This window comes from Haemaphysalis longicornis, unplaced genomic scaffold (assembly GCF_048455015.1).
Source record: "Haemaphysalis longicornis isolate Haplotype H1 unplaced genomic scaffold, Haemaphysalis longicornis Haplotype H1 scaffold_1, whole genome shotgun sequence".
In the NCBI taxonomy this organism is placed as follows: domain Eukaryota; kingdom Metazoa; phylum Arthropoda; class Arachnida; order Ixodida; family Ixodidae; genus Haemaphysalis; species Haemaphysalis longicornis.
In genome coordinates this window covers 65,108,426-65,122,690 of record NW_027526203.1, presented here as the reverse complement: position 1 = coordinate 65,122,690, position 14,265 = coordinate 65,108,426, and the positions used below count along the sequence as shown (strand labels likewise).

Here is a 14,265-nt window from a genome sequence, read left to right as displayed (position 1 = left end):
ATTTTCATACTCTCAAAACCAGTGGGTCAGTTGCAAAAAACACAAACAAAAACAACGCAAGACAGCCATATTTAGAGTCAAAACTGGTGTCTCTTCTAATTTGATATCATTTTACTGCCTCGGACTGCTCCTAAGCTTGATTGTTGTATTAGTGTACGAAAACGGAACGGGGCAACAACAGCGCGACTACAGCACAGTGAACAGTTGTGAAAGCTTTCAAATGCCATCGAAATTGTAGTGTAGCACGGCGGATTCTGAATGGCATTTGAAGCAACCCATTTGAGTCAAATGACATTTGGTTCAAATGACATTTGGACCCCAGTGTAGCAGGGGTATAAGACAAGCTCACAATTTTAAATGCCATCTCCGCTGGCAAGAAAGAAGAATGTCCCCGCACAGTACAGTATCCAAGCTAGCACCGTTTCAACAATCTTGAGAGCGGAAAAGAGCATCAAGTTCACGAAAAGGTGCCCTTTCAGCACCCGTTTGCTTCTTGAAACGCGTAACGGTGCGAAAAAGTGTCAAAAGGCAAAAGTGACACTTTAGTTACATTTGTGAATGCTGGGGTAAGTGAGCTTGCTTCTTTGGAGCGCCCTGTAATGCCTAATCTCGTGTGAAAGCAGCAGGCGAAACTCGTGCAGTTTTTCACCACTGCGAAATACATCCTTGAACTGTAAGCTCATCTTCACTGAAGTCTAGCATTTTGGCCTCGTTTCTGCTTCGTTTCTGTGAACCTCAACTTGAAACCTGCATGCAACGAAAAATTCCGAACTTTTGTCAACTTTGTTACATCCAGGTTGAACTGTAAAACAGTTAGCATGAACATATATGTCACGCCCTGGCAACTTCAGCTGGTGTAATAGTCACGTCATTTTCCGTAACAGTTCACAAATGGCGGCTGCCATCACCGTGAAATAGGGCAAAAAATTTCACCGAACTTTGGCACTGCCAAATCCCTGCAAATTTACATCAGGCATAGTTTGGCATGACATGCGGTTTCAAACTGTTTTCTAGCGAACTAAATTATATAGTTTTGACTGTTCCCAAGTCAGCGATAACGAAGCATAAAAATAATGGCCCAAATTTTGTTTTAACGTTGGGCAACAAAATAGCTATTAATGGTTTGGCATAACAGCTACACAAGAGGGTAGTACAAGCCTCTCCATTACGAAGAACCCAACACATTGAATTTGTCCACACTCCTCCTAGTCAGCTGGTCGGTCACATGATTGAATTCAAGAGAAAAATAACAAAGAAAACTGACTGTTTTATTCATTACTGCGCAGATTGAGTTCGAGCTTGACGAATGAGTGAATTGGCGGCATCAGTACGCTCTGTCGTTATCAGCCGTAGCGTTTCGCTGTTTTCACCGCGTCATACAACCGATGGTCACGGCTGTATTTTTCTGTGGCCATGTCATAAACTTGTAACATAGCAGCAGACAATGGTGTGGTGCCGGTGATGGCCGCGAAGGTAATAACGCAACAAACAGCTTGCAAGCTAACACTGAAGCATAGAGCTCATCTATGCTACTAAAAGCAATTGAAAGGGATACAGTAAAGCTTTCTTACAAGAGACACTGTTACAAGAGACACTTGGTTATTTATAGGAGACATCTGAATGAAAACGGTTTGGTTGGTTTTCCCATGTACGCCATGTTAGCAACATTATATACAAGAGACCTTGGTTACAAGAGACATGTTTCTTGGCACCCTTGAGTGCCCCTTGTAGAGATGTTTCACATTAAATAGATACGGAAAAAAAGATTGAGTGGTGTTCTTTAGCTCAACACACATCTTTTGTTTGTTTTTGAATCAACATTACTTGATCGCTTTGTGGTGTTCACGCCAATTTTAGCCTTACGAAACGTGTTTCTTTTGCCAGCCTCAGCTGCCGTCTTAATTTTCAGGATACATAGCAAGTGTTTCTACATTTATTATCCGCAATAGCTGATAGCTTGATAGCAATCTCTGTACGCTAAGCATGATTACACTGCATGTCGTCAGAGCTACACACGCCCACGTCACTGATTGCTTAAGTTTTGCCTAAGCAAAAAACATGGCGAATTCTCAGAGTTGAGAATAGGACCCCTGGACATGCCCTCTCATACCTCCTTCCTGCAGCACAAATGCGGCACGTTGTCCGGATACGCAGCGTGCACTGAGAGCCACATTCTCCGTTGTGGATAATTTGAACATACTGTCGCAGTACATACCCAAAGTGCACATTTCATGGCACAGTGGAAGCCCTGATTACGTGTCCCCCAGTTATGCAAGGACCCACTTCTTACAACACTGTCCTGGCAAGCTCTCCTCAGAAAGAATGCACCGAATTCCCACAGTCTCCCACAGACCGGCTTGCAAACAGGACAAAGTAGACACATTCGATACTTACTAAACTGGGCTTGCAGGAGGCTTGGGGGACACAGTCGTGGCCACTGCAACCAAGACCACGTCATCATCATTGTCATCATACTGCCAACTTTTTTTGGTCTCATCCCTCCACCCAGTCAGTCTCCTGTCTCTCAGAAGCCACTCTGAGTGTCTGGTCTCCACATTGCATACTTTTACGCATTACATACTGCTATCCATGGCCCGTTGGGTAAAGTTAAAATTGCCCAAGCAGTCCACATTCTAGGACAGGGAAAGTAGTACAGAAGCAAACTGCTACTGTGATTTAGAATGAACTGCAGTACTTTAAAGATATACAGCAATCCCTCGTTATAACGAAATCGCTTTACTCAAAATATCGCTTTATTCGAAATTTCTTTTGGTCCCAACCCAAACGCATGCATTTTAGGCTGCATTACTCGAAGTGCACGAAGAGCTTGACCCGCTTAGAGCAAAGTGCGAGCGGAGGCATGGCCGACAGGCGGCGACCTAGCGGCGAGCCAGGCTACCAACATGGCGGGTCAACGCAAGCTGGTCTTCCCCGGCGATTTTTTCGAGCCAGTCATGCTCGATTCGCGCTATCCGACTTTAGACAAACGGTCCGAATGCGTGGTAGGGTCACTGTATTTTGTTCCTAGACATCGGTCAATGGCGTGGACGCGACGCTGTGCGAACACCGACCCTCGAACTACAGAATTAGCTGTGTCGTCAACAATGGAGCGCCGAAAAACTCTTGTTTTGCAAACTTCACTGCTGCACACCTCGAGAAAAAAATTTCCCAGAGATCATGCAAAGCCCCTAGTGCCAAACCGGTCAGTTTTCATGATTGCGCCCAAAATGAGTGGTTAATCGTTTTCTGAGTGCAACAAACGCAACCTCAGACTCGAGCCACGGCGTTTGCGGCGCTTTCCAGCGCAAAATTTGCGTTGCGTTCTGTGACGCCCCAGTAAATTGGCCACAGCCACTGCCACTTTTATGGGCGGCGACCACACCCTCATGCAATGCTTGGTCAAATTTGAGCAGGGGTTGCTCGCGCCCGGCAAGAACTTGGAACAGCGAAAGCTCACTGCCTTTTTAGCACCTGCCTGAAGCTTTGCTTCACTGAATACATTGTGTTTTGATTCCTTGCAGTTGTGGTGCAATTAAAGCTCAACTGCTTTAGCTTTTTTCGAGTGTGGTCACTTCCATCGGAATACCACTTATAATGAAATTTTTCAACGTCCCGCTGACTTTGTTATAACGAGGGATTACTGTATATAGACCCTTATTCTTGGGTTTTTCCAACTGCAATTTGGAGGCCATTTTGTGCAAATTTGACCGCAATGTCATGACACGCAGTCATGCTCACTACAACATGGTCAGTGTTGGGTCGAGGACCGTATGTGCGGTCCAGAGCAGGCATGTTCTGTGCACTGCACGCTCTCATCCTCCACTGCTGCACAGCAGGTGTCCCCTAGACTGAAACAAGCAGTTGCCTCGAGTGTGATCTGTACAAAGGCACCTGGCCTGGCCACAATGGTGGAGGGCGCTTTTAGCATGACCACTACCTCTCTTTCAATAAAATTTAAGTCAACTTTCTGTGGTAAAAGCCTGTGTTCCCACGAATTTTCCAGACTCTTTAAACTCCTTGCAAATTCATGGATTGCCAAATTGGTAGACCACTTGTGCCGAGACAATTCTGTGACTGCCGAGTTTCACTTCCTTCACCGCAGTCTAGAATTCGTAATTGAACTTCTATTACATATACCATATTTTCGCACATATAACCCGCACCAAAAATGCAAAAATTTCAGTGGTAAAGTAGGGGTGTGGATACTACGCAGGGTTTTTCCTTTAGTGCAGCGTCACGGCAATGCGCGTACTGCAGTGAAGCTCCTACGCAGTAACACTGACTAAGCCTTCCATGGCAGCGATTGCACAAAACATACAAGGACAAGGAAGAATAAACAAAGACGAGCACACTGTAACAACCGAATTTTATTAGTGAATTGTGACTTTTGTCTTACAATCAGTGTATTCTACCTGCTAAATACCGTATTTACTCGCGTAATCCTCGCACTCGCGTAATCCTCGCACCCCTAATGTGAGCCACCAAAACTTGGATTTTTTGGTTCCTCGCATAATCCTCGCACCCCCAACTTTGCAGCGGCGAAAGTTGCCTGCTCGCGAAACCCGCATGGTGCACGCGCTCTCCAACGCGCACCCTCCCCCGCCGCCTCTCCGTTCGGCGGAGAGCGCTGTGTATCCAAGGCCGTCCAGGCGCCCTAACAACCCTAGCAGCGTGTTAGTGGTGTTAGTGCGCCTGTTAAACAGGCGCCCTAACACGCTGCTCACACTGTCCTTGAGCCGGTTTCGCGTGCGCGCAACTAGACGGCGTTCGCGCAGCCCGCTGTCGTGTCGTCGTCGTGGTCCCGTCACTCGCGTCAACGGTGGATAGCTCGCTGCCATTTTGAGAACTTTTTGATCTCTTTGTTTTGTGCTTGGTGCTGCTTTCAAATTGAAAGCGATAGAGTACGCGATCGAACACGGCAACCGCGCCGCAGGCAGGCACTTCGGCATCACCCACTTCAATGTGCGTTACTGCAGGGGTAGGGCACGCACATGACGACTACGAGATAGGGCGCGCGCCAGAAAGCAAGGGCGGCAATTTCATGATCGCTGATTGACGAGAGACTGTTTACGTTGTAAATAATAAAATAAAAAGAAATAGCTGCTGTTGGCAACACTGAGCTTACATATACAAAAAACGACCGCTACATTTAGCGGGATTGGCAGGAGGCAGATTGGCAACACTGTGCACCTGATTTTTTTTTTTCCCCGCATAATTCTCGCACCCTTAACTTAGCATTGACTTTTCCGAAAAAAAAAGTGCGAGGATTATGCGAGTAAATACGGTATATGCTTTTTCTGTCTACATACAGTTGAACCTCGATATAATGAACTTTGATTTAATAAAATTTGCAATATAACAAATTTTTTCAAGTTTTCTATCACAATTTTGCTAAATGCATGTATTTTTATCTCGATTTTACGAAGTAATTTCGCGCGGAGCTTCCGATTTAACGAAGTTACGGCAAGAAAGGAAGAACGAAATTCCGGTCGAGGCACGTTTTATTTTGCCTCTCTGAGCTTACATTCAAAACATTCAGTACTCGCATTGACTCTTAAAAGGCTAAAATGAAAGAAAAGTGGTGAGATCTGCGGTTGACAACAGCTAAAAGCGATGAAAGAAGCTGCTCAAACCGCTAGAGGTCATGGACGGTTTATTAGTGCAGCCTCCATTTCAACGTCTCCATCGTTACCTACGCCAGCGCCCTCTATGCTTAGGCTGCCAAAGCCTACTTCAAGCTTTTTTTTTTCTACGCGCCCTTGCTCACGGTGCTGCTCCTCTAGGTTGTGCTCGCTGATAACCACATTAATATTTTGTTCGTCCATCATTAGACGAGTCTTGTAAGCAGCAAGAGCACTCCAAGGGAAAGAAAAGGGTTCCGAACAAGAGCCTGAGGAAATGTCGGTGAAACCGACGGCCACCGAAGTGATGATGGATGCCATCGACGTTCTGCGGAGGCATGATGGCGCACCCGAATATTTAAGAGCAAGCCTTGTTAGCGCTGTCAGCATACGAGCGTCACGTAAAGCCCACCCTGGTCAAGAAACCCCAAGCACTGTTTACGGACTTCTTCACTACGGCTTGAACATCGAGTGCTGGTGGCAATAAATTGCTCTCTTTGAACGTGGTCATCTTCGTTTCACCAGCGTTCATTAGACAGCTGCGGTGCGGAGAAATAGGTTTCTTTAGGGCTCAGTGGGCATAAAAGTAATTGCTTAATCGAATTTGGCCGGAAGAAGCTTTCCGCTTTAGCGGGAGCACGTAAGGGCTGCTCCACACAGTGAAGCAGTTCACGTGTACTCCGCTCAACTCAATCATAGCTTTATCTGGAGTGTCGTGGTTGCATCACGCGCCCATACTGCAGAGCCTTTGTACATAAAAAAAGTATTTCGAAAGTTTCATAGCAGCCTTCCGCTGTTGGCCCGCCGCACCCCTCAACGCCGCGCCTAAGCCTATCACTGAACGGACGAAAAAAGGTGTAACTTCGAACCAGCACCTCGCCGGGGTGAAGTTCACGGGGCATGGACACGGGTTCAATTGACTAACAGCGGTGTTTATTAGTGACCGAAATGAAAAAAAGAAAAAGTGGAAACCTTGTCTGCTATCATATTGAATGAGGCGTTGCGGAAAAAGCAGCGGTTTTACGACGACACATGAACTACCGTCGGCTATCTGAATTCCATTGCCTAAGTGTTTAAACTGTTAATTCACACAATTTTCGCTGCGAGTTTTAGTACAAATTCCACTTAAAGTGGAGAGGTAACTGCATAGCAGTTGTTTCTGGGCGATGGGAAAGGTTGTGAAACCTCAATAACTGGTTAAATGAACTGTAAAATCGAAACCTCGATTTTACGAAATTCTCGATTTAACGAAATTTGCAGCCCCAAGTACGACTTCGTTATATCGAGGTTTAACTGTAGTATGTGATGTGTTGCTTGAGCAGTAGCTTTGGTGGAGCCTTTCCTGTATCAAATGTGCCTGCAATACGCGAGGATTTTTTTTCTTTTAGGGCGGGCTGAAAGTGGGGGTGCAGATTACATGCAGGGGTGGGTTATACACGCAACAATTCGGTAATGCTAGATTAGGCCCTTCCTGAGCCATTCAGTGGCTGCAAGGGGCTTAGCTCTTGCTGTTACTCTCCCACCAGACAATGAGGGCGAAGAAGATCCTGTGTGCGGGCACTGTTGATGAACCCTCAACCAACACACACAGTCTCTACAAACGAATCTCTAGATTAGACATACGTAACCACAACACTCGTTTACGGAACACCTTTGGTGCATTTCCTAGCCGACATGAAAAACACAATTCTTTTCTCCCTGTGTCCTGACACATTTTTCCTACTGCTTCTGCTACCTGAAACCAGCGAAAGGGTTAAGGGGGATGACCACTTGAAAACCAAAAAAAAATTGTAAGAAAAATCCATTTTCAGAAAACCATGTTCTTATGTTGTGTATTTCATTACTGCTTTCTCTGTAATTACGAGCACTTATTTTACCCATACAGTATTAAAAAAGATATTTACACGAACAGAATAAACTTGTACCACTTAACAGATGCGTTTGGTCCAAAAGGCTAGCGCCCCAATCAGCTATATTTTGTATGACACGTTCACTCCGCGTCTCCTACGGCAGTGTGCGTCCCAAGAAATGTCACTCTCACTCTGAGCATCAATTACAGCGCCCCCATCAGGTGGCACTGTAATTGATCCTCATCAAGTGGAAGAATCAAAGACGACAAACTGGGAAAAAAGGGTGGATGCGAAGAAGTCCTTAGATATCTACAGGATCGGGAAGCGGGAGATCACAAGGGAAAAATTATTCGATAATACCAAAGGGAGTGCATTGCTTTTTGAAGCCCGGGCGGGTTGCTTGCAGACAACAACGCTCATCCACAGGCAAGTACAGGAAGAACTGTGCGCAGGTTGCAGCAGGGAGCCCGAAACTATGTGCCATGTTGTAACGGAGTGCAAAGGTATCCGTCTAGTCCTCAGTGAGGGAGCCATGCAGCTTCCGGAAGCCCCTGGCTTTGAAGTTGATGGAAAGGTGAATTGAAAAGCAGTAGAGGTTAGTAAAAGAAGGTTAGGATGTTGGTGGGAAAAGAGCAGAGAAGAAGCTGGGAAGACATCCGAACAAAGAAGGCAGACTAGCACAAAAATACCATAAAGGGTCCTTTTTTTCCCCCTTCACAGCAAGTGATTGTACAGTGGCATTACTACTGAGGTCACTGTGCAACGCCACCCTGTTACACAAAGGAAGCCGCTAAGCATCATCATTATCAGCTTTGCTTGTTTATGCGCGGCCTGTCGTGGTTCCCACACAGTCTGCAAAGTTTCACTACTTACACAGAACAGAAAAAATAGCACAAGTGGGGCGCGATTTTCGAAATATATAAACTGTGTACCTAAGAAGTCTGCACCAACAAATGCTTGTGCAAATGTATTTTTGCTGTGGTGTGCTGACCACAGCCTCACTCATAGCTGTGGCTCCAAGAGACTTTTATTGTGTACAACTTTTCATTTCCGGTACGAACGAGTATTCAGCTCAATTGTTCAAACATAAGTTTACATTCATCTACTCTCTTTACTGAAAAGCTTCTCATTTCAGCTCAATCGGTTTAGGTTGACCTGCACTCCTTAGTGAAAAAACTTTTCATTTCAAATAGGATCATTCAGCGGCATGGGGTTCGCCTTACATCCGTATTGCAGGTAATTTATTGTACATCGGGCGTCTGTCCCTTCCGCTGCATATCCATGACTCAACCATGTGCATCAGTCAGTTAGCACTGAGCCTTTGTTAGTTCTGCCATTCTGTGTTTTCGCGCTGTTTCACGTCAAGTTATGTATACCAACTGGTTCGCCTTCAATCCGGTCTGTATTCAGTTCAATTGTTTACATTGCAAGTTTACATTAATCTACTCGCCTTGCTGAAAAACGTAGATGGCATCCTGCAGTAAAACATTTGTCATATTCAAGCCTTGTTGAAAGAGAAAGTAGTAAAATGCTAACATTGGCAACATTTACATTACAAACATTAAAATGGTCTTGGGAAAAGCGGTCATCACTTGGTTTATAAATTGCTTGCCCCCAGTAACTCGTAAACGAAATTTCTTTCACGGAATGACTGCTCCATTTGCACAACAGCGTGCACTACTGTCGAAAACCGAAGCGTGATAACATGCTGTGGTAAAGAGCATTGGGCCTCCCAGCACACACGGTCGTGTGAAAATAGGCGAAAAAGTGGTGGAAAGCTGTAGTCAAACGCGTGGGATAACAATACGACCACGCACAACCTATATATAGAGCACTACAAGGGCCTTGATTTTTATAGACCCGGTCCAGAAGACACTCAGCCCGAGCCTGACAAAATGTTTAGATAAACACCTGAGTGCGACAATTTTCTAAAATACCATGAGCTTGAGCCTGGCCCGAGCCCGACAGAATGTAATTAATTAAGCCTGAGCCCACCAGACTGTTTTTAAATATCAGCCTGAGTCTGACAGATATAAACATGAGCCCGAAAAAGTTTGCGGTGTAAACCTAAAAACATAAGCATACAGCGAGTATATTGGTTTAAATTTCGCTTAATCTTGGACCGCACTTCGTACAACAAAAATATCCTGCCTTAGAAAATGCATTTTCGAGAATCTAGGCGAAATATGTGAACTCAAGGCACACCAAGGATCAGTAAAATGAGAAAATGGGGTAATCTTTTTATTTATGCACTTCTTGAACAGATGTTGCAGCTTTCGTTGTTCGATTCAATTTGTTTCACAGAAAACCTCTCCTTCCTACAGGCTTTTCTGGAGGAAAAAAAAAAAAAAAAAACAGTTGACCATTGACCTCTTTATTTATTGTTTAGACAGGCCCATCTTGCTTGCATGATGTGGCCCACCACGCTGAAGTTTCGTTCGCTTTTGTTTTTTTCTGCTTTTTGGGTTAATTTAACCTAAAAGATAAATGAGAAAACTTTTCGCTATCAACAATTTAGAATTTGCGGCACACGACTGCCGGGCCTCAGACATTGCCTCGGTCAGATCGGGCCGGCATGGCCAGAAAAATGTTTTGTTCAAGCCCAAACCCAGCCTAGGCCCGAGAAAACCTGTGCTACCCCATCCGAGCTCGGATGCGGGCCGGGCTCGGGCTCTCGGGCAGCCCCGTGCCCGCACAGTGCACTAAAACAACCTATAAGAGTCAATGCGACCATACTGCGACGAGGATCAAATGCAGCGCTGTGGCCTGCAGTGGCGCTCAGGCAACTAAAAGCAACAAGACAAGCAAAAAAAAAAATTGCGCGCACAGGAGATTGGCAGCATGAGCCGGCCATACAAAATATAGTCGACCATGGCTATCCCAGTCTACTGTATAAACGTTTGCAAGGGTAGCAAGCACAAAGCACCTTGCAAAAGTGGTGCAAAAACGTCGTCTTATCGGTGATCATGGGAAGGTGCTGGAATGTGTTTGCTCTGGGATGGGAACGAGTCGACCTAAAATCCCTAGATATAGCTATTCCAGGGAGTCTACGTCAACTGATGAGTGGCTGCTGTTGTCAGGACAGGAAAACAACAATGGCGGCTGACGCAGCAAGCTGAGCACACGACAACAGTGCAGACAGCATATCACAGCGGCAAGTTTTGGGCGCGGAGAAAAGAAAAATTGTGGCGACACGAGAGAGAAAAGTGGCCGGACGTACCGATCTCGTGTGGTTCTGAGATGATCTGGAGGTACGCAGCCGGACAGATGCCCCGCTTGGTACCCACACGGCCCTCGTACCAGTTGGCGTCCACCCGCCGCACCAGCACCACCGTCTCCCCCTGCACGGGCACACTCCGCTCAGGGCACTGACTCTCTCCAGCAGGGGGAACAGCAGAGGGCACAGAACCAGCCCCCAAGCTGTCCACCCGCACGCCTTTCCCAAGGCTCCATTCTTGCCCACCAACTGACACGCCACAGACACTGTGCCAGTGGAGCCCAGCACGGTGCATCGTCGAAGCACAGACGTCCCAGCGGCACCCGTGTCCTCTCCCGATCCCCGCAGGTGCTGGGATCAGGAGGATCCACTCGAAAGGGCCGCAAGGCGTCCCCACCGCTCAGGTTTTCAACTCTGCCTAAAACACTGCTGCCACGTGGTCTTTCAATGTCTGAATGAAAAAGATACTTTTCTGCCACTGTTCGGGAGGAGCGAGAAATGATTCAGCGGGACGGGTTCCCTCGATGGTACCCCCCCTCGCAGCTCAAACAGCAGGGAAACCCACTACTCGCTGCTGACAGACAATATGCAACAGCCGCATGCATCTGCCTAGTACCACACCAACTACAGCAGCATGCTTTCAGAGGCGCCCGACTTGCAGTGGCAGGCTGCTCTGCCCACCATGGGAGAAGAAGGTGCACGCTTTTTAGAGCCAAGCACTTGAGGGGTGGACTGACCCGGAAGAGCGACAGCTCGGCGGCCGTCTGGGCGGAGAAGTTGAACTTGGCTCGTGCCAGGCCCTCCAGGGCCCGCCGCGGCTGCAGGTGGCCACTCTCGGCGGGGATGACCTGCAATGCCGATTGTTGGTGCCGCCCGTTTCCAGGATCCCCGAGCTGCTGCACTGGACGCACACCTCAGTGACCACTGCTGCTTGTCAGTTCTGAGCCTCTGAGGAATGGCCATCATAATGCGACGCCCAATTTCCTTGCCCAGGGAAGTTATACTCCCCCCCGATCTCTTCCACTATTTCGCTGCTCAGCTGAAAGCTGTTTTTGGAATGCCTGTGCAATGCCACTCTCAAATGTTTGGCCCTATGACGAAGCTTCTACGTGCAGTTCGTGAACTTTCCCGATTCACTCAATAGGATCTCAAGCAGTTCAAACATTGTTTATTTACTCGTAAGAAGCATACCTTGCGCCAATAAAACGCACATAGTAGTAGAAGCATACACAGGGGCGACGCAAGAACGGTTTTTTATTTTGCTTTAGGGAAATAAAACTAGCTGGGCACGTTCATATAGTTTCATAATTGAACCATTCAAAGTGAGCGTAGCTGCCCTGTAGCATGGGGGGTTCTGACATCCATCCATGGCCCATCTCGTCTTCCTCGCCCGCCCGCCCGCCCCCGCCCGCCCCCGCCCCCCCCCCCCCCCCCCCCCCCCCCAGATTTGCCTCCCTGCGTAGTGAGCAGCGTTACTTTGCCGACACACATCCACGCCCGAGCAGCCTCATCTACCTGGGCATTGTGACTGGGGTCTTAGTCCAGCTCACCTCAACGTAGCTGACTGGGAAGATGCCGACCAGGCCATGGTGCTCTCCCTCGTACCAGTTGGCATCGATCTTGCGCCGGATGTACACCAGGTCGCCCTTGCGCAGGTTGATCTCCCTGCGGGGCATTGCTACCGTCATTGCGCTAGTGGCACAAGGCAACAACTACTGCCAACCACACTCTCCCCTGGAGGGCAGGGTCACTGCAGTGCTCGAGGGCATGCCTCTGCTCAAACAAGGGTTAGCCCTTGTTTGAGCAGAGTCATGTCCTCAAGCACTACGGTGACTGGAGAACACGCGAGATCTATGAATGTTTTTGATGCACAAGCGAGCGGGCGCATGCGTGAGTAAGCCATAAGCCGACTTGTTGCCCAAGGAAATAGCATATCTACAATCTTAACTTTTTCTTCTTTTTGTGTTTTTCTGCATTTCCTTATATTGCCTGCACGCAATAAAGTTTATTCAGTTGTTAGTCAGTGCCCGTGTTTGTCTCTTTCGTGTTCTCCGTTCCGTTTCTGTGCACTGTCTTTTTTTTTGGTCTACTAGCGTACCAGTCAGTAAAGAATTGCATGCGCACTTTTGTGAAGCTAATTTGACTTCATGAATTTTACTATGCTTGATAGTCTACAAACTAACAAATTAAGGGGGACACTGGTCTTAAAACAACTTTTTTAAATTTTGACCTAAACCTTAAGAAACATGACCGTCTTTCTGCCTTTTTCCCACTGATTTTAAATATGCCATTATTTTTTCAGCTGGTCAATTAGTTTCCAAGATAATTAGAGATAATTAGCCATTTTCGGTCAAACAATAGACAAAACATCGTTACTAATAAAACTGTAATCTTTGTATTTTCCAATACTATGAACCCTGGTAAGTGCAATAATCGAAGCAGTTTTTTGATGCACCGCTTGGAACTTATTTTACAGCTCATTAAACTTCAGTCTTTGAAATGGGCACTCAAAATGGTTCCTTGCTGCTGGTGCCCCCACAGTTCAATGAGCTATAAAATTAGTTCCAAGCTGAAAAAATAATTGCATATTTGAAATCAGTGGGAAAAAAGCTAGTCTCTCCATTTTGCTTCAGAATACCCTGGCTGAAATATGAGAGGCCTGCGACGCGCAGAACATACTTCAATTTGATCTGATTTATTGCACCGACAGAACAGAACGCGGAGCGGTGCGCAGAAAATGGACATCAGCGTGACACCACTCCGTGAGAGGGAAAAGAAGTGACGTAGCCGTCTGCCTCCAACACTCGTCAGAAACTTATGACGTCACTTCACGCAAGTGGCCTGGCGCGTTCACGAAGTGATACATGTAGCCAGAGCGACAGGCATAACCGCTACCCAGAAAGACACTCTTGCCAAAAATACAGTTCCACACACGGGAAAAGGGCCGATAATAAAGCCCAGAGGCACAACAGAAGCCGCCATCAGGCCTTCAGGCAGCTCATCCCCTCAGCTCTAGCAGCAGGGCGTTCAAAATAACGCCTCCTCCGATCCTTGTGGTGTTTTGACGTACGCACAAAACGGTGAGGTCATTCCGTGATTCTGTCACATGTGCTCTCCGGGCTGGAAGTGCGGGAAGCCCAAACCAACAATTTTCAGGCCGTTCAATGTAATTAATTATGGCGCACTCAAGTATTTTAAACCAATAAATCAATAAAAAGGAACATAAATTTTTGGTGTCAGTACTCCTTTAAAACTAGAGTGGGGAACATTCGTTCATTCCCCTCTCCAGTTGGTTCATTCGCACAATTCATAAATTGCAAAACACGTTCCCCTGGAAGTCTTGACGTTCTTGAAAACAACCGTGCTTGGGATCGGTTCAACCTTGCACGAAACTATGGCTCTGCTTCGTTTGCGTCAATCGCGCACTCACATCTCCGGGACGCCCAGTGTGCATAATGGTGCTCGGTTTACCTCTTCGGAGCCGTAATGGAAAAAATGAGGTACTAACTGCAACCAAAAAAAAACAGCTGGCTAAGGCAGGTGTTCTCCGGCATGTTGGTCCCAGGGAACCCTGCTA

General features: G+C 46.9%; 1 protein-coding gene across 7 annotated transcripts in view; it reads right to left on the bottom strand.

Annotated features, from left to right (window-relative positions):
• The window catches only part of LOC144176773 (uncharacterized), a 281,475-nt gene that overhangs the window by 17,095 nt on the left and 250,115 nt on the right, over positions 1-14,265 (bottom strand). For all 7 annotated transcript variants that reach the window (XM_077705232.1, XM_077705229.1, XM_077705230.1 and 4 more), the window contains 4 exons: positions 12,239-12,353; positions 11,426-11,536; positions 10,692-10,812; positions 2,395-2,437 (listed from right to left, as the gene is read on the bottom strand). In XM_077705232.1, the coding sequence (XP_077561358.1) occupies positions 2,395-2,437; positions 10,692-10,812; positions 11,426-11,536; positions 12,239-12,353 (390 nt within the window). The remainder of the gene's footprint in view (positions 1-2,394; positions 2,438-10,691; positions 10,813-11,425; positions 11,537-12,238; positions 12,354-14,265) is intronic.